This window comes from Antennarius striatus, chromosome 8 (assembly GCF_040054535.1).
Source record: "Antennarius striatus isolate MH-2024 chromosome 8, ASM4005453v1, whole genome shotgun sequence".
Taxonomy (NCBI): domain Eukaryota; kingdom Metazoa; phylum Chordata; class Actinopteri; order Lophiiformes; family Antennariidae; genus Antennarius; species Antennarius striatus.
Window position 1 is genome coordinate 18,614,889 of NC_090783.1, and position 17,900 is coordinate 18,632,788.

General features: G+C 39.6%; 2 protein-coding genes across 3 annotated transcripts in view; both read right to left on the reverse strand.

Annotated features, from left to right (window-relative positions):
- Positions 1-105: 105 nt before the first annotated feature.
- Positions 106-8,894, reverse strand: pgm2 (phosphoglucomutase 2). Its single transcript, XM_068320889.1, has 13 exons — positions 8,732-8,894; positions 6,976-7,143; positions 6,646-6,837; positions 5,984-6,067; positions 5,382-5,575; positions 5,081-5,270; positions 4,888-4,985; positions 3,831-4,011; positions 3,151-3,244; positions 2,360-2,489; positions 2,091-2,280; positions 1,378-1,511; positions 106-1,088 (listed from the first exon to the last, which is right to left on the reverse strand). The coding sequence occupies exons 1-13, from the start codon at positions 8,789-8,791 to the stop codon at positions 989-991; spliced, it is 1,815 nt and encodes a 604-aa protein (XP_068176990.1). The 5' UTR covers positions 8,792-8,894; the 3' UTR covers positions 106-988.
- Positions 8,895-11,030: 2,136 nt separating this feature from the next.
- zcchc7 (zinc finger, CCHC domain containing 7) overlaps positions 11,031-17,900 on the reverse strand; it is a 53,275-nt gene continuing 46,405 nt past the window's right edge. For both annotated transcript variants that reach the window (XM_068321532.1, XM_068321531.1), the window contains exons 9-11: positions 14,755-14,850; positions 13,984-14,097; positions 11,031-12,308 (exon numbers count right to left, since the gene is read on the reverse strand). In XM_068321532.1, the coding sequence (XP_068177633.1) occupies positions 14,029-14,097; positions 14,755-14,850 (165 nt within the window). In that variant the 3' untranslated portion in view covers positions 11,031-12,308; positions 13,984-14,028. The remainder of the gene's footprint in view (positions 12,309-13,983; positions 14,098-14,754; positions 14,851-17,900) is intronic.

A 17,900-nucleotide genomic window follows, 5' to 3' on the forward strand; every position in this document is an offset into this window, starting at 1 on the left:
TATAGACGACGGGACAAACCCGGGCTGCCCCCCGGTGCGTGCTTTCTGCTGCGTACATTCTACATGTACTCAGCCCCCAGACAGATTTGTCTCAAACTTCGCTGTTATAAATCCACTTTTATTGAACACAACTGTATTTTCAGCATAGTATTTTGATCTATGAGTCATACAGACAAATGAAAGTCAGACATTGCTGTTGCAGTATTCCTATTTGTGGTTGTAAACTCATGCCAAGTAAGCAACAGAAGGTGCATTTGAAAAAATGATCACAATATATCCACTTGGTGGCGCTCTACGGTTTAAGGCTTGGTCATTCCACAAAATATCAACTCCACATGACAAGGATCTTCATATATGGAATTGTTTTAAAAGTCTAAACTATATTCAACAGTTACTTTCAATGTTATACCTTATTATTAACTAAGGTATTGCACATTTAAAGTTTACAGCAGTTCAGAACTCCATGAATGAAACCATATAGCATCCACGTAATATTGCAGTACAGCCTAACATCAGACACGGCAACTAATATTTGCAAGCAGAATTGCAGTTGATGCTGAGGCAATGTGTGATGCATAACCATTCAAGTAAATGCAGTGCAATGTAAATGACTGTAGAAGGGGAACATTTCCCAGTTTGGGATCATTAAAGTATATCGACATAAAATCTCCAGCAAATGTAAAACTGAACTCAAAACAGGTACAACAACTGATGGATATAAGACTGAATTTGGATCCATACATCAATGAATGCGGTCATGATTTAAGAAAATGAACATTGTTGAAGACAGGAATAGGTAACAGGCACCTCTGAATAAACTCTCAAAAAAGTGGAAAAAAATTACATTGACTTGGTTGTAAAGTAAAATGAATGCTGCGTTACATCAAAATCTCCTTCTGTAGTCCCTCTGTGTCGGACCTAACTCCTGCTGGTCCCTGATCTTCATCACAACTGGTCCTGGGGGGATTTTGTGTGTTGGTCAGTGCGACTACAGCTTCGGCTGCAGCTTATTCTTCTCTGGCTCGAAGAAGTTTTCAACAATGGCATCAACCAGGTCATCCAGTTCCTTATTCAACTGCATCATGTCACTGTTCAGAGACCCAAGGAGTTGGAGGGGAAAAACAAGAAATTAACTCCAGTATGTATAGTTAACATTTACAGATAAAATATTGGGGAATCCCAATGAAAGTAACCAATATCTACAGTAATTTGATTTATCCTTAAAGTGATGTTCAAGCAATTGTAACATTCTTTGTTCCAGGTTAGGGATATGCTTTCCGTTTCAAATATTGTAACTAGTGTCAGACATTTACTGGAGAAATAATATAATGTTAACTATTTTTTCAACTTGCTACCCGGGCCTCTACAATGATTTACCTGTTACCAGGAGCAGCACAGAGTTCAGTGTAGTATTTTATTTTTGGCTCAGTGCCACTGGTCCTCATGGTGGCCACACCACCGTTGGAGAAAGAGAAGGTGATCATCTGACTGGAGCGGGAGGTGGGAAGAACCTGGAACACAAGTGGAAGGAATGAATTGTGGAAATACAGGATAAGCAGATAACGAGCCCTAAATCGAATTGCTGATTATAAGGCCTTGAAAACAAATCTGTTTGTCAGTTCTATGTATCTCGCATAGTGTTTCTGTGTAATTACTGCAGTAGGAGCTGCCTCTATACTATAAGTAACAAAAACAAAATGGAGATGTTGATTTTGAGAAATATTACATTTAAAGTTGTGTTTCTGGCCTGCTGGTGATTGTCAAGTCAAATGTTTTCTTTCGCTTAGTTCTGTTTTTCACTCTTATCCATCAGGCTTTCAGCTGCTAAATGTTTTGCTATGCTAACCAGGTAGACTAACTGGTGTCTGTCTGCTGCTAGGCACTGGGTAGGTGGTGGACAGTGTTTGGCAGCTTGTTAGATTTGGTGTGAATACCAACATTAGAAATGTTCTAATACCAACAATATGAAGTCTCCATACCACTACAGACGACATAGGAATTCTTGATCTCTGCTGGTAAAAACGCAAACTGACCAGAAATGGCACAATTCTCATGCTTAGTGGATGTGTATACTGGATACGTCTACTTACTGCTTTGTTATTTGTCTGGTTGCTGTCATAACCAGTAGTTAGGTCTCGTACTGCAGAGATGGAGAAACGGCCACATTCGGTGGGATACAAGTCCTTGCCACCATAGTTACGCAAGCGATCAAACAAACTACGGATTACATCCTTATCATTACAGATGAAATAAGAGTTCCTACTGATGTGGTAGCCATATCTGATGAAGAGGAGTAGACACAGACAGTTAGAGGCGGTTTCAGTTTAGATATTACAATAACGTGTCGTGTGTTTCTTACTCTTCATATATGGCTCTGAGTTGCTGAGAAAGGCTTGTTTTTTTCATGGCAAGATAGGAAGTCATCTCTCCTGCTATGGCAGCAGCACTCACTCCATCCTTATCCAATACAGAGGGACTACACATATACCCTGATGCACGTACACAAACACACACACACACACACACACGCACACACAGTTAATTCCAGCTGCAGCATTCTCTTGCTTCTTTAAATAACTGCATGTTCTAAAGCAAGTGACTGTCATTACAGCATCATAATTACATTACATGGACGTGCAAACATGTATTATTAAACCCTAACCTTATATAACAAGTTCTGATGGCTGTTTAACAGTAAAAAGGATTTTGTTTGACATATCTGACATGTGCAAGAGAAAAACTGGCATTACTGTAAGGTGGTATAAAGACAACACTGCGCATTTATCAGCTAACATTTTGCACCCTATAAGAAGACTTCTTCAAAAAAGTGTTTCAAAGTGAATTATTACTTTTTCCTTCTCTTCAATAAGAATACCACATACTGAGATAAATTTGTATAAGCTTTCAATTGAGAGATCCTTATCATTCTTCACCCCACTGTAGATCTTGTGAGTTCACAGTAGTCATTATTTGTGGTCATCATGGAATTCAGTTCAATTTACATCAGATGAATCCTTTTAGTAAGGTCAACATGGTGTAGATCATTATGAGAAATGCTTTAAATGTGATATCACGCAGAATTCATTATTAGAAAATCCCACAAAATGTCATTGTTTAAAATGATATTTTGTGTGGTGTATTTGTGCGTACCTATGGCCTCCTCAAATGCAAACAGAACAGTCTTGCCCTGGTCCAAAAGATCTTTGGCTCTGTTTCCCATCCACTTGAATCCAGTTAGAGTTTCCTGTTCAAACAGCAGTGGCAGTATCCATTAAGTATTGTTTTAAATGTTAACTCAAGCATCACTGCCAAGTCGGACGTCTAGCTAAGACAGAATACCCCTAATATCCACTGGCAACATCTCTTTCCCAGTTCTTTAAAATCACCCTTACTGAAAGTGGCTGATGATTCTTTATTGTACATGGGTTCTTGTAACAGGAAACACTTTAATGTTTGAAAATATAAGGACATCAAGTCCAGCGGAAAACTGCCAGCTTTATCCAGACCTGCCCTTTTGAAAGCAAACAAAAATAGTTTTCAGTTGTAATCAGAAAGAATAACAACTTCAACATCATTGAGTTATGTCCATCCAGACACCTGAAGTTGATTTAGGTTTTAATACAGGTCACTTAGATTTGTTTGTTACTCCGTGGTGTATTTACTATATTGAATGATAATAGCTGAAAAGAGCTAAGGAAGAAGAGGGCAGGGACGACCTGTAGCAAAGAGCACAAAATGGGAGTGTTAAAGTTTCTTAAAGACTTATCACTGAACTACAGGGTACCCCAACTTATCACTGAACTACAGGTACCCCAACAGTTTTATGTTACCTCAAAATGGAAACCTTCTTTGACAGCGATGGCACGCAGTATCTTTGATGAGACTGTGCTCGACAGCATGTATACACTTTTCACTGCTATCGCATCAGGGTTTTGCTGTTTCCAGCAATGAAACATCCACCAACCAAGCAGCGCTCCCAACTCATTTCCACTGAAAACTCGCCAATTGCCACTGATGGAGAGAAAGAAAGAGACATGAAGTGACCTCAGGGCTGATTAATCAATAATCCTAAAAAAATTACTAAAGATTTGATTTTTGAAGGATGAATATATACTTGGACTCAACATATATAACATCCGATTGTATATATTATTTTTGGAACAACTAACTAAACTTTCAATAAAAAGAACATTTTGAATATTCTCTATGTTACTGTACCTTTTTTGAAACAAATTTTTTTTTAAAGTTTTAAACTATTTTGTTTTGTAGGGAGAGAAAACTCATAGAACTGTCAACAGTTTACAGTTCACAACTGGAACTTCTATTTGACAACTTCCTCTTATTTTGCAGCAAGTTCTGCAAACTGCTGCAAAGCCTTCCGCTTTCATTGTTTCTGCTGTGAAGAGAAATTCTACAAGTATTCTCATTGGTCTAAATTGTTTCATATTCATCCAATCACCAATCACTTAACAAACAAGCTCATTTTTCTAATTGCTTGTTTGTGGACAACTGGGGGTTCTCTCTGAGTTCTCCAGCTTCCTACCACGGCCAAAAACACACAACTTACATAAACTGGTCACTATAAATTGTCTGTAGGTGTAAATGTGTCTGGACATGAGTGGTTGTCTGTTTATGTACGGCCCTGTGATATACTGGCGACGCATAAGGGATGTATCACGCCTCTTGCTCATAGACAGCTGGGATAGTCTCCAGCAGAATGTGTAAACTTTAGATAAGTGGCTGAAAATGGTGCATGAAGATTAATAAAAATAATAAGCATTCTAAAATGTTCTCATTTAAATTGATCAAGTTGAATTAAAAAGGGAAATCTTCTGATCAGTGGAAAATTGCCACCTATGCAATGAACAGATACACATAAACACAGACCTCTCCTGCTTTTCAGCGACTGCCAGTCGATCAGCATCAGGGTCATTTGCCAACACAACAGTGGCCCCCACCCTCTCAGCTTGTGCAAACGACAGAGTCTGTAAAATCCACACAAACACACAAGACCTTTGATTAAAAAGCACAGTTACTATACTTTGCATGACTGCATATGTTGTGAGTGCTGTGAACATACCAGGACCCCCTCTCCCTCCTCAGGATTGGGATATTTGACTGTGGGGAATTCGGGGTCTGGATCTTTCTGTTCCTCAACAGCATATGGAAGGTGAAGATCAAAGGCCTTGAAGGCTGACTGGACGAAGGCATGGCCAACACCGTGCACAGATGTGTGCACTATTTTCACCTCTGAACTCTTGTTTATGTCCCTGTGAAAAAAGAAATTTGATTCCAAAAAAAGTTCACTATTGTAATGTAATCACAAAGAGAAATTATGTGTAATTATTTAAAAGGGGTAGACGCAGTCGTCTATGATGCACCTGTGGTGACAGTGTTTCTGGATGGACTGGAAGTATTGTGTCTGGATCTCCTGGTAGGGATCTTTGAGCAAAGGGCTCTTTAAGGCCTCCTCTGTGTTCCAGGACTCAGGCCAGGGCTTCAAGTTCTCCTCTATTGATTTGGAAATCCCTTTGTCATGTGGAGATACAATCTGGGCTCCATTCTCCCAGTACACCTGAGACGCACAGAGCAGCAGAAGAGAGACATTACACTCCTACTTTTTCTATTTAATTATTAGAGGTTTTGTCTCTTAAATACAGTATGTCACAAGTTACCAGAATCAAAAGTTGTATTTTTTAACTATGTGAGACATATAACAAATAAAACTGAAGGATCAAGAAATGTGTCAAGTGGTTCAATAATGAATATATCATCAAATGATCAATTAACAATTTATGAACCAAATGATTCAAGTCAATAATGAACATGATTCAACAAAACCAACCAGCTAATAAAGACAGTAACACTCAGATCAGGCTTTGCTAAACACAGTAAACATTTGAAACCTTCTAAAACACAACTAATTATGAAATAAATAAATAAATAAATAAATGAAAGGGTAAGTGAGGAAGTAATGTAACACCTTATAACCATTGTCCTGTTTGGGGTTGTGTGAGGCTGTCACCATGATGCCTGCACAGAGACCCAGGTGGGACACTGTAAAAGGCTGCAAGCAAAAGGAGAAAAACATGTTTTCAAAACATTCCAAGACTAGATAGCTTCTCACATACGTATATTTTTGTAAATACTTCGATTTTCTCCTAATTGCATGTATGAATATAAGTAGTTGGTTTGAGCTATATTTGTTGTCTTTGTTTAGCTGAATATTTTAATATATTTATTAAAGGAGTGAAACACTTATGTTGATTTTTGTTGTTGAAATGTGCAATGTGTGGATCATGTGTGGATCAATCTATGGCCTACGTCAAGGACTCTGGAGTTAAGCATTAAGTCAGGTTAATGGTGCCCTTCACTCAATGAACAACAGTGAACCATGTGTGCTTTCCAACCTGTAGTATGTGGACCTGGATGCTCTATTTGAATGGAATTTGCCCTGTAGCTTCTGCACCAAGAAAGCCTGAGTATTTTCCTTTCTGATCCAATCACCAATCAGACTTGAATATGATGTTAGCATCTTCAATGTGTTATAGCAAGAGGATTAGGAAACTATAGACCTCTTTGAAGGTATAACATAGCCACCAGCTGAAAAAAAAAAGTTGAACCTATAAAAATTCAAATGATTACCACAAAAGGTGTAGGTGTGATGTCACAGAAAAGGTGCACAGGAACCCCTTTGCTTATGAATACAGCTGCAGCCAAAGCGGCAAAGTGCTTGCTATTGCCTCCGCTGGGAGGGTGGGCGCGGGCATCATAGCCAATCACCACTCCTCGCTCCTTAAGGTTCTGAAAACTCTTCTCCAGGTAGCAACAGAAACCCTGTCAGAGTAGAAACATTTGGTGAACCACAGGAATAACCAGTTACTAAAATAACTTTTTGACTGAGTCAAACTGCACCTCAGGCTTTGTATGTGACTTGATGCTTAATTTTAGGAGGCAGTTTATCTATTAACCAACCTGTGTAGTTTGGATAATTGTGAGGTCATTCATACAGGAAATACCGGGACCCATGGGGGCTCTCAGACCTGCAGTACCAAACTCCATCCTGGAGGAGAAATATTTCTTCAGAGCTTCCACTGCCCCCTCTTTGACCAATTCCTGCACTGCTGATGCTGTTTTAGTGTTCTAAGGAGGAAAAAACATTTACTTTCGTTAAAGACAGGAAGAAATCCCCCACTGATCATCTAAATTCACCTCAAGCTACACATCAAGTCCACAAAGTCAGTACACATGTCTAACATTCACTCACCCACTACATTTTGAAAGCAATAATAGACATTTTACTCCTGATCTGCTTGACATTTTAGACACTTCCCTGTCTTAAAAATTCAAACTCAAAAAACTTTATTAGTCCCCAAGGGGCAATTGAAAACACATAAAAGATATATAGGATCTGATTTCTGGCATGTGTTCAGCAACCATGGATCTATTAAAAAAAATTTTTAAATTCATTCATTTATTTTCTTTAAGAAGAGACAATCAGTAAACATCTCATCTTCAGCCACTTATGTAAAAGATCCAGGACATGGGTTTATGCTGGATCTCAGCCGAATGTGGGTAGAGGCCAGGAACACCCTGGATAAGTCAACAGTTTATCGCAGTTTCACTACGTAACTTGTTTCCTTTTAAATTATAATGTTATAGTGTTCTATTATTACAACATTTATAAGTTGTATTTTAGAACTAGCATTTTATTATTATAGGTACCTTTACACATCTGTTTCACAATTTACTGGTGTTTTAATCATAATGTTGAAATTGTGGAAATTTTGTATTATTTCAGTGCTATAGATGAACTACTACATATTTTGCAATTTAAACTTTTTGAAGTTCAAAACTTTGTTCCTTTATTGGTGATCCGCCTGCTCTACGTCATGAGACTAATAAACCAGGGTCACGCTTCCAGTATGACCTGATCCGGTCCATCTCATACCTCTTTTAGGTCATGAATGCCTCAGTGTTGGGACAAATGTCCAGATGCATGCTGGTTTGATTATCCGTGTCTGCTTTGTTCAGAATCACAAGACCTAATTTTTTTCCCCTGTGAAATTACTCATAACCAATAATAACCAGATTACAAAATGTACTGGATTAATTTTCATGAAACTTGGTGTGAGGATTACGCATTGGGAGGACTGAATCCAGACAAAGGCACAAATTAAAATCATCTGCTTCATTTCTTTTACTGCTGCAAGCTGGAGCTTTTCCAGTATTTTTTCAGCTCCTCAAATGTAGATTAAGAGGACTTTTCTTCACCAATAATTTGAGTGAAGCTTTTCTGGATGGTGACTTGATATCTTATTTGACATGTTCTATAACTACCAGATATTTTTTCTGAGACAGTTCCATGATATAATAAGATATTTTCTTGATTACTGTACAAGGGAATGATAACTTTCCTTAAAGATTTTATGTGTTTCAATGAATTTATGTAATTAATACTCTGATCATTATTGGAGACATTATTCGATGTAAATAAGCAATTATATGTTAGTAAAGTCAACATTTTGCACGTTCCGAACTGACTACAGATTCTAGATTTCAAAGAGTATAATCATGACATTTATTAAAATGAGACTCTAAATTAAAAATTAGAGAGAGTTCAGCTTTGTTCACTAATGCGACACAACTTGCCATGTCAGTATAATTTACATTAACCTTCCTCCTGACCAGAACCCAGAAGCTAACGTTAGCCTGCTAGCTTCCCGCTTACCTTGTCATACTGCAGCCACTGCTTGACAGCCTGGTCCAGTTTGGTGTCACCACTTTCCATTTCTCCTATTTTTACGTGTCAAGACACTGCCTGAGCCCTGACTACGGTCGCACTCGGTGAGGACACTCAGCCGGAGTCTTTCACGACTGTCCAATTCAACGTCCACGACCGGAGCGGAATGACGTGTTACGTCACGGGTCCCGCGTGTGTTGCGTTCACTTGTCAGCTGAACTGTGGGACTCACTGCTGCTGCATGAACTTCACCAACGAAACCCTTGCTGAAGCTTCTGAGCTTCATGAAGCTTTGAAGCCTTTCATTCAGTTGGTTCACTCCAGCACCAAAGCTTCTTGAGGCTTCATTTGCTCTAGTAGGAGAAATACTGGATGCAAAATATCAGCTTGCATGTTTTTGAAGTGTGTGGCATTTTGCAGAAAGGCTGTGAATAAAACTTAGCAAAATAAAGAAGTATGTGTATATACTGTGTGTATACAGTATGTATAGTGTGTGTGTGTGTGTGTGTGTGTGTGTGTGTGTGTGTGTGTGTGTGTGTGTGTGTGTGTGTGTGTGTGTGTGTGTGTATTGGCAGTATGGGAAATTATTTTTTGGAAATACTTTATTAATCCTGGATGAAATTCATTTACAGTGAGATAAGGGTGGTTGGGGTTAGGGTATGGACAATGATTGTGCTTTTGATACGTTGAGGTTATGGCCAGTAATTATGGTTTAGGGACGCATCATTGGTTTTTATGTTAAAAAAACCTCTACTTAACTATCTCCACCTCTCTCCAGAATGTCTCCATACTCTCACTGACCGCAACTCTATCAAACAACCACATTTTGAATGGAGTCTGAGGGGTTGATGTCACTGACAAAACTCGCGGTAAAATCCTTTCAACTTCCTGGATCAGTCACGTGGTAGTCACCTGAGGATGTCCTCTGTTGAGAGCCACACATCTTGAGGTTTTTGCCTATTCAAAGTACAGTATTTTGTCCTTGCTACTATCCTCAAGTGCTTGGTCATAAGGGATCATTGAGTCTCTGTAGAACAAACTGTAGGGTCACTTTTTGGAAAGTGCCATGGGAAAACTTTTGTTTGTTGAACCAATGCAAATAAAACTGAACTGTTTATCTATATGACCATGCAATGAAATAGTAATTTGTCTATACAGTATATTCCCCAGTGTCACCTCATTGTACAGTAGAACAAGGAGTGCAGCCAGAGGAGCACCATACCTAAATGAAATCTGACTATAGCCCGTGAATTCCCCACGCCAATCAAGTGCCTTTTTAAGTTTTCATTTTATTTGGTTGAAGCCATCTTTCAACTATGGAGACACTGGATATATCTTTCCATCGTAGGAAAACCTACGATGGGAAACAGTTCCATATTCATGACTTGAGTGATCTTGGTTTATCAACATTACACATAAATGCTTCATGGTGATTCCCATACATTTGTTAGGTAACTTTTGCAATACCATACGGTTTGGGCTGTGCTCACCCTGGTATGGGGTATGTTTTTGTAGGTTCATCATGGAAAGGGAGGTCCTCAGCATAAGTGGATAATGCACAAAACGAATTAACGAACGCACATCACCTACTAAATAGATGGAAGTCTTACCGTGCTAACTGGTGGAACGATAAAGCATGTGCCCTTCCAAATTAAATAATTATATTTTGAAACAGATCTCAATTAAATTACCATGAATTTCTGACCCTTAAGTCAGATGGTTTGGGCTTTTTGTAAGCATATTTAGTTGTAAATAAATTACTAGTTTTGGGGAAAAATGTGTTAAAAATGGAGCTGCTGAATATTTGAATAAATGGGTTCATTATTGCTTTACCATTATAGAGCTTTGATAGAAGCCTGATCAGCTTCTTCTCTTTCCTAACATTGAGTCAATTATGCTAAAACTAACTTTAGTAATGTTTTGAGTACAGGAATTTCATTTACCTGAGAATCTGTTTCACTACTCTTTAAATGACAAATTAAAACTTTTGAGTACATGAAACAATAAGCGAATTGTAGTTAGCTCCGTTCACCAAATCACTATGCATTGAAGGCTTCTGTCCACGAATGAACATTATCCCCAATAATCTCTCGCCTAATTGCTTGAATCGAAATGACTTGTTAATGAGTTTATAATTATGGTGCCATTTTTGGAAAAAATTGAACCATGTGTTAATGCTCAGTACAATGTCAGTCACTTTTGAAGCCGTTGTAAACTATATCATCAAAGTAGCTCACTTAAAATACTCTTTCATTTCACTGTAAGAACATGAACCTTTACCAAAAAACTCAATATACATTTTTTAATTAATAGTCAAGTGAGAACAGGTCTCAGATTTCTCCTCCTGAGAAACACATGCAGTCAGACAGGACAGAATAAATCTTTATTCATCCCAACTAGTAGTCATGTCATCAGGATCACGTTCTTTCATGTTACAACCAAAACTAATGACAGTGTACAAATTACATTAAACAGTGTAGGGTTAACAGAATGGCTGAATGTCAGCATTGTACCTAGATCACTAATGAACTGATGGGGTAAATTGCATTAAGATTTGTCGTATGCGAATTTAAACTATGTTCATGTATTTAGCTAAAAGGCATCCCTTGAGATCAGGACAATAAGGGACCTTTTCTCTAAGAATTTTTCAAAATTCTAAATCCTTTGGTTCAAACTGCAAACAGCAGCAGCAACTCTGAAACTGTTCATAGCACAGGCACTAAGGCATTATCTTGCCGTCCTTCAAAGAGCCGAGGTTGATTTCCTTTCCAATTTCAAAATATGCAGAAGCAAAGTTGAGCAAAGAAATGAAGGATATGATCAGAGGAAGTTTCAACAACTTACGGTTTTAGATTGACCCGTATGAACAAGACGTTTGAAATGACAATAACGTGTCATAGACACAGACCATACTACCAGTCACAGAAGTCACAGCCCTTATATAGTCAAACACATGATATTCTTCATGAAATCTGATGCTATCTGCTGCGCTTTCTTTGTTTGATAACAAACAGGTTCTCATTTGTTGAGTACATCTGTGCATCAACCTTTTTATTAACAATCCTCGGAGTTTGCTTTCTCCTCCTTCGTCCTCTCTCTGGCTTTGGCTCTGACACGTGAATCTCCCCTGTCCAAAATGGACGGTCTGGTCTTCCATCACTCTGTCCTTTTCTCGGCACTGACTTTCTCATCCTCTTACGCCTCTTTTTCATATCACTGTCCTTTAATTTTCTCCCACCTCTGGGAAAGTCATCCGCTTCATCAAAAATTAACTTTTTAGTTGGTAGGTCTCTCGAGGTGGGCACAGGTCTTTTGGGTTTCCACGGTTTCACATTGCTGGTGCTCTCTTGCTTCTTGTTTGCTTTGGGCTTCGGAGCCTTGAAGTCATACCCGTCATTAAAGAAGATGTGGCTTGGGTTGGGCTTCGGGTTGTTAGGGCTTTGGTGAAGTTTATGGTTAGGCTGGTAATTGTTTTTATGATAACTCGTTTTCTGTTTCTTCCTGGGCGGCCCAGGAGTGAGAGGTGTCTGGGAACCGGTTGTGAAGAAACCATTTTTCTTAAGTTCTGGACAAAAGAGAAACAGAAAGGATTTAATTTGATTTTTTTTCTCATTTGATACAAGGATGTGGATAAAGCGGTTCGGAAGATGAATGTTACAGCTGCAGAGTGAGCATCATAAGATATACTTAGACTAGATAAAAGATTTTCCCTATTTTATTTTTCTGTAAAGTTCAAACCATACTTATACTTACCTGATACAATTTCCTCCGGGATTAATAAAGTATCTATCTATCTATCTATCTATCTATCTATCTATCTATCTATCTATCTATCTATCTATCTATCTATCTATCTATCTATCTATCTATCTATCTATCTATCTATCTATCTATCTATCTATCTATCTATCTATCTATCTATCTATCTATCTATCTATCTATCTATCTATCTATCTATCTATCTATCTATCTATCTATCTATCTATCTATCTATCTATCTATCTATCTATCTATCTATCTATCTATCTATCTATCTATCTATCTATCTATCTATCTATCTATCTATCTATCTATCTATACACGAGTTCTAGTACTTTTTCTGATGTGGTTTGGGTGGATTGGTCAACATGAATCGTCAAAATGAGTACAAACAGCTTTATTAACTGTTTTCTACTTGCTTTTTTCTTCTTTTAGGGCGATAGATGTGTCATATTTTTCATCGTTTAAAAATACTGCTGAACTGGTTATATTCCTTCATGGTGGTTACACTCAAGGAAAAGTATAGTCACATTATGTATTTTTTACAGAAAATACATATGGTTACCATTAGAAAATATCTAATGGTTTCTTAATTGTCATATATACAAAGGACATCTAAGCCCCTGTTGAGCAGACAAAAACCTACAGTGAGGCAGGTAAGGGCGACGTCTGACGGGGCTCTTCAAGACTGTGTAGGATGCAACTGTTTGGGGCGAGTTTAAGATACCTGCCACCTACAAAACACCTACTCTGACAAGGATGCCATGTCTGTCAGCCTACATCAGCAAATGCACGAAGGATATCAACGTCAGGAAGAACATCACCAGAGCCAACCACAAACTCTGGATAACTGCTTAAGTAATCAGGATGTTAAAAGCACAGAACGCAGTCTTCCAAGTCTGGTGACGACGCGGAGCCAAAAGGATACAGCAGAGAGGATTATCAGGACATCTCTTCCCTCCATCCAGGTCTCTGCTCAGAACCGTTGTGTGTCTCGAGCTAAGAAGACCTGCAGCGACTCCTCACACCCTCAACACAGACTGTTTACTCTGCAGATCTCTCGAAAGAGGTCTTGTAACATTCGGTGCAGGACCAACAGGTTCTGCAACAGCTTTGTACCCCACGCCATCAGACTGGTAAATACTTAATATTACAGACAAAACTCATTGTTACTGGATACCACTGCTGTGCATTTATAAATTGATTATTATAAATTCTTACTGGTGTTAACATTAATTATTATTTAATTGCTGCTGTACATACTCACTACTGTTACACATATGATCTGTACACTGTAGCTGAAGCCTATGCAAATGAAATTTATTTCTGTATACACCTGCTGCATACAGCATAACAAACGGTATTTCTGTCTGGATCTATATACCCAGCAGTGTTCTTTTATTTCAATTCTGAAAAACAGACAAACATTGTGTGCTTAGAGGAAGCAATAGAAAGAGCGTATGTTTCTGTGTGTGACTTGCCTTTAACTTTCAATCTTATTCTGTGTTGTCTGCAGTTGATGTCCTTCATAGTGTCATAGTGGTTAATGAAGGGGGTGTTGGGATAGGTTCCATTGAACTCTGCCGACTACATGCCTAAGAAAAAAAAAAAATCAAGGAAAAACTAAACAAATAACTCAAAGATCTGTGGCATCATACTAAAAAAGTAGATGGAAGGTTACGGTGTAATTTGTTTAAAAATCCTTTCTTTGAAATGTTTGTTTATCAGGTAAATTTATATATTTATTTTAGATAGTGTACGGCGAGACGAGAGGACAGACAATTTACAATTATCTTAAAATTTCAAATCCTAGGGATGACAGTTTAAAGTTACATTTTACACATGCATGTTCTCCCCGTGTCTGCATGGGTTCTCTCCGGGTTCCTCCCACCTCCAAAAATATGTGCTTTGGGTTAACTGGCTGTTCCAAATTGCCCGTAGGAGTGAGTGTGCGTGCGCGTGTTTGTATGTCTCTGTGTAGCTCCGAGGTGCACTGGCGTCGCACCCGGAGTTTGCCCCGCCTCACGCCCTATACCAGCTGGGATAGGCTCCAGCTCCCCGTGACCCGCACAAACGGATGAAGCGGTCAGGACAGTGAATGAATGAGTTGACAGGGAACAAAAATGTGTCTTATTTTGAAATGACACAAACTATCCAAGCAAATTTGCAAGTGAATACAGTGGTGAACTTTTTAAAAAGTTATACAAAAAGTAAATAAATGTAAATTAAAAAAGACATTGTGAGATACTCACATGGCCAAAGTGTCCTTCCTTGGAGCAGTTGTAACAACAGGCAGGGGTTCGACCCTGGTCGTCCGTCTGCTGCTGTACAGGAACACCTGGCTTAGTCTAAGTACAAAAGAAAAATTGAAAAGAGCCCGTTACTCTAAAACTAAAGACTTCCAATAAAAAACAGCTATTTCAACAATTAATATGGGGGTATATCCTTCCATTTTATTCCCAGCCTCCCCTTCTCTGCCATCATTCCCATGCTCTCCATTGATGTGAACTGCTGTCTATTGTAAGGTGAATATGGGTGCTGATGTAACTAGTGATTACGAGGGCTATAGTTAGAGGCCTGTAATGACCCTGTATGATAAGTAACTCCTTCTCTCAGTGTGTGTGTGTGTGTGTGTGTGTGTGTGTGTGTGTGTGTGTGTGTGTGTGTGTGTGTGTGTGTGTGTGTGTGTGTGTGTTTGGGCCATAGGGGACAGGACCCTGTGGCCGACAGTGCTGTGAAAGCCTTCCATGCTCCAGCGCCCACAGCAAATACACACTGATAAAGAGGGAGAGACGAGACACAAACAGTGCATTTACTGCAAATGTTATGCACACACTCAAACACACCCTCACATTCATCTAAGTTGCCCTGTCTCTCATCTCTCAACCCTGATTCTGAGATTACAAATGATTTGTGCCCCACATTATTTCTAAAACATAGCTCAGCTAACCTCCCTTCCTTTTTGTCTATCCCTTCCTCCTGCCTCCCTCTCTCCTCCAGACACACCATTCCATCCCCACATCTTCCCCTCACACTTGTCCCCCCCCCCCTCTTTTCCGCTTGAGTAGTTTAGCGGCAGAAAGGATGAATGCTATTAGAGCGTCGCGTCATTATCGGGTCAGGCCGGCCGGGCCCATCTCCATCACAAAGGCTGGGAGATCACAGACCTCTTGCAAGCACGCACACACACACACACACACACACACACACACACACACACACACACACACACACACACACACACACACACACACACACACACACACACACACACACACACACACACACACACACACACACACACACACACACACACACACACACACACACACACACACACACACACACACACCCTAAGGAGATCACAGTCTCTGTCTCAAGCTGCCACCCCACCCCGACCTCCACCCTTCCTGCCCCTCTTCCCATTCATCTTTCATGTAAATTGCTGTAGGACTCCCTCCGTCTCTCCCTACCTGACCTTGGGCCTGTGTTATCTCCAAATACTCTGATCCAGCCCATAGACAGAATGAATGAAAGCACAAGAGAGGCGAAAAGGAAGAAATAAAATACCTATTTTCCCATCAAGCAGTGATCATTGTCTAAAAATCTAGGATAAATGTGTCTTTGCATGCATGTGAGGAGGAGGTGTCGGTCATATACAATATTAATTAACTGAATGAGCCCACATCCCTCTTTCATTCTTATTCTCTTTTCATCTGGCACACCCTATCGGGAGTATCTAAATTGCTTATGTGTGAGGGCCTGAGGGATCGTATACCTTTAGGGTTTTTCTCTTTCGCAGAAATTTTCGAGAGGACTCCTTGGGTGGCTGTGCAGTGACAATCAACATGACATATCCATAATTTCAGTGTTTAAAACATGTTCTTTATCCTAGGAAAGGAATTTGAAGACTACATAAAGTTGTTCTCACTCTGTCCCAAATTGATAGTTATGTGTTCAAATTCAATCCACCAATTCTTTTAATTCTTATATTTGGTTAATCTTGAGATTATTGTCACAATTTCAAATTGTGAAAAATGCAGATAATTTACAAGGATCCAAAACTATATCTTCTGATTTAAGATCTTCAGAATTTATTTATTATAATGTAAACGTAAGAGGGCCCAAGCCAGTGTCTTATTGTGCCAGTCCCTACCCCGGATAAATACAGAGGGTTGTGTCAGGGAGGGCATCCGACGTAAAACTTTTGCCAAATCAAACATGTGAATCAAATCTATGACTTCCATAACGGATTGGTTGAAGCCCGGGTTAACAACGACCGCCATCGGTGCTGTTCACCTACAGGGTGCCGGTGAAAATTGGTCTACTATTGGTCGAAGAAGGAGTGGAGGAAAGTGTGTTCGTAGGAAGAGAGAGAAGAGGAACACCAAGAGGACTGAGGAGAGTAGACAGGCATACAGGGAGATACAGTGTAAGGTGAAAGTAGAAATAGCAAAGGCCAAACAAGGGGCTTATGATGATTTGTATCCTAGGTTGGACAGTAAGTAGGGAGAAACAGATCTATACAGGTTGGCAAGACAGAGAGACAGAGATGGGAAGGATGTGCAGCAGGTTAGGGTGATTAAGGATAGGGATGGAAGAGTACTGACGGGTGCCAGTAGTGTAAAGGGAAGATGGAAAGAGTACTTTGAAAAGTTGATGAACGAGGAAAATGAGAGAGAACAAAGACGAAAGGAGGTGGCCATTGTGGACCAGGAAGTAGCAAAGAATAGTCAGGATGAAGTGAGGAGGGCATTGAAGAAGATGAAGAGTGGAAAGGCAGTCGGTCCTGATGATATACCTGTGGAGGAATGGAAGTGTCTAGGAGAGGTGGCAGTAGAGTTTCTGACTGGGTTGTTCAACAGGAAATTAGATAGTAAGAAGATGCCTGAGGAATGGAGAAGTTTGCTGGTACCTATTTTTAAGAACAAGGGAGATGTGCAGAGTTGTGGCAACTACAGAGGAATAAAGCTGATGAGCCATACAATGAAGTTATGGGAAAGAGTAGCTGAAGCTAGACTAAGGACAGAAGTGAGCATTTGTGAGCATCAGTATGGTTTCATGCCAAAAAAGAGTACCACAGATGCAGTATTTGCTTTGAGGATATTGATAGACAAGTACAGAGAAGGCCAGACGGAGCTGCATTGTGTTTTTGTAGATCTGGAGAAAGCTTATGACAGGGTGACCAGAGAGGAACTGTGGTATTGTATGAGGAAGTCTGGAGTGGCAGAGAAGTATGTTAGAGCGGTGCAGGACATGTATGAGGTCTGTAAGACAGTGGTGAGGTGTGCTGTAGGTGTGACAGAGGAGTTCAAGGAGGTGGGACTGCATCAGGGATCAGCTCTGAGCCCCTTCTTGTTCGCTATGGTGATGGACAGGCTGACAGATGAGGTTTGAC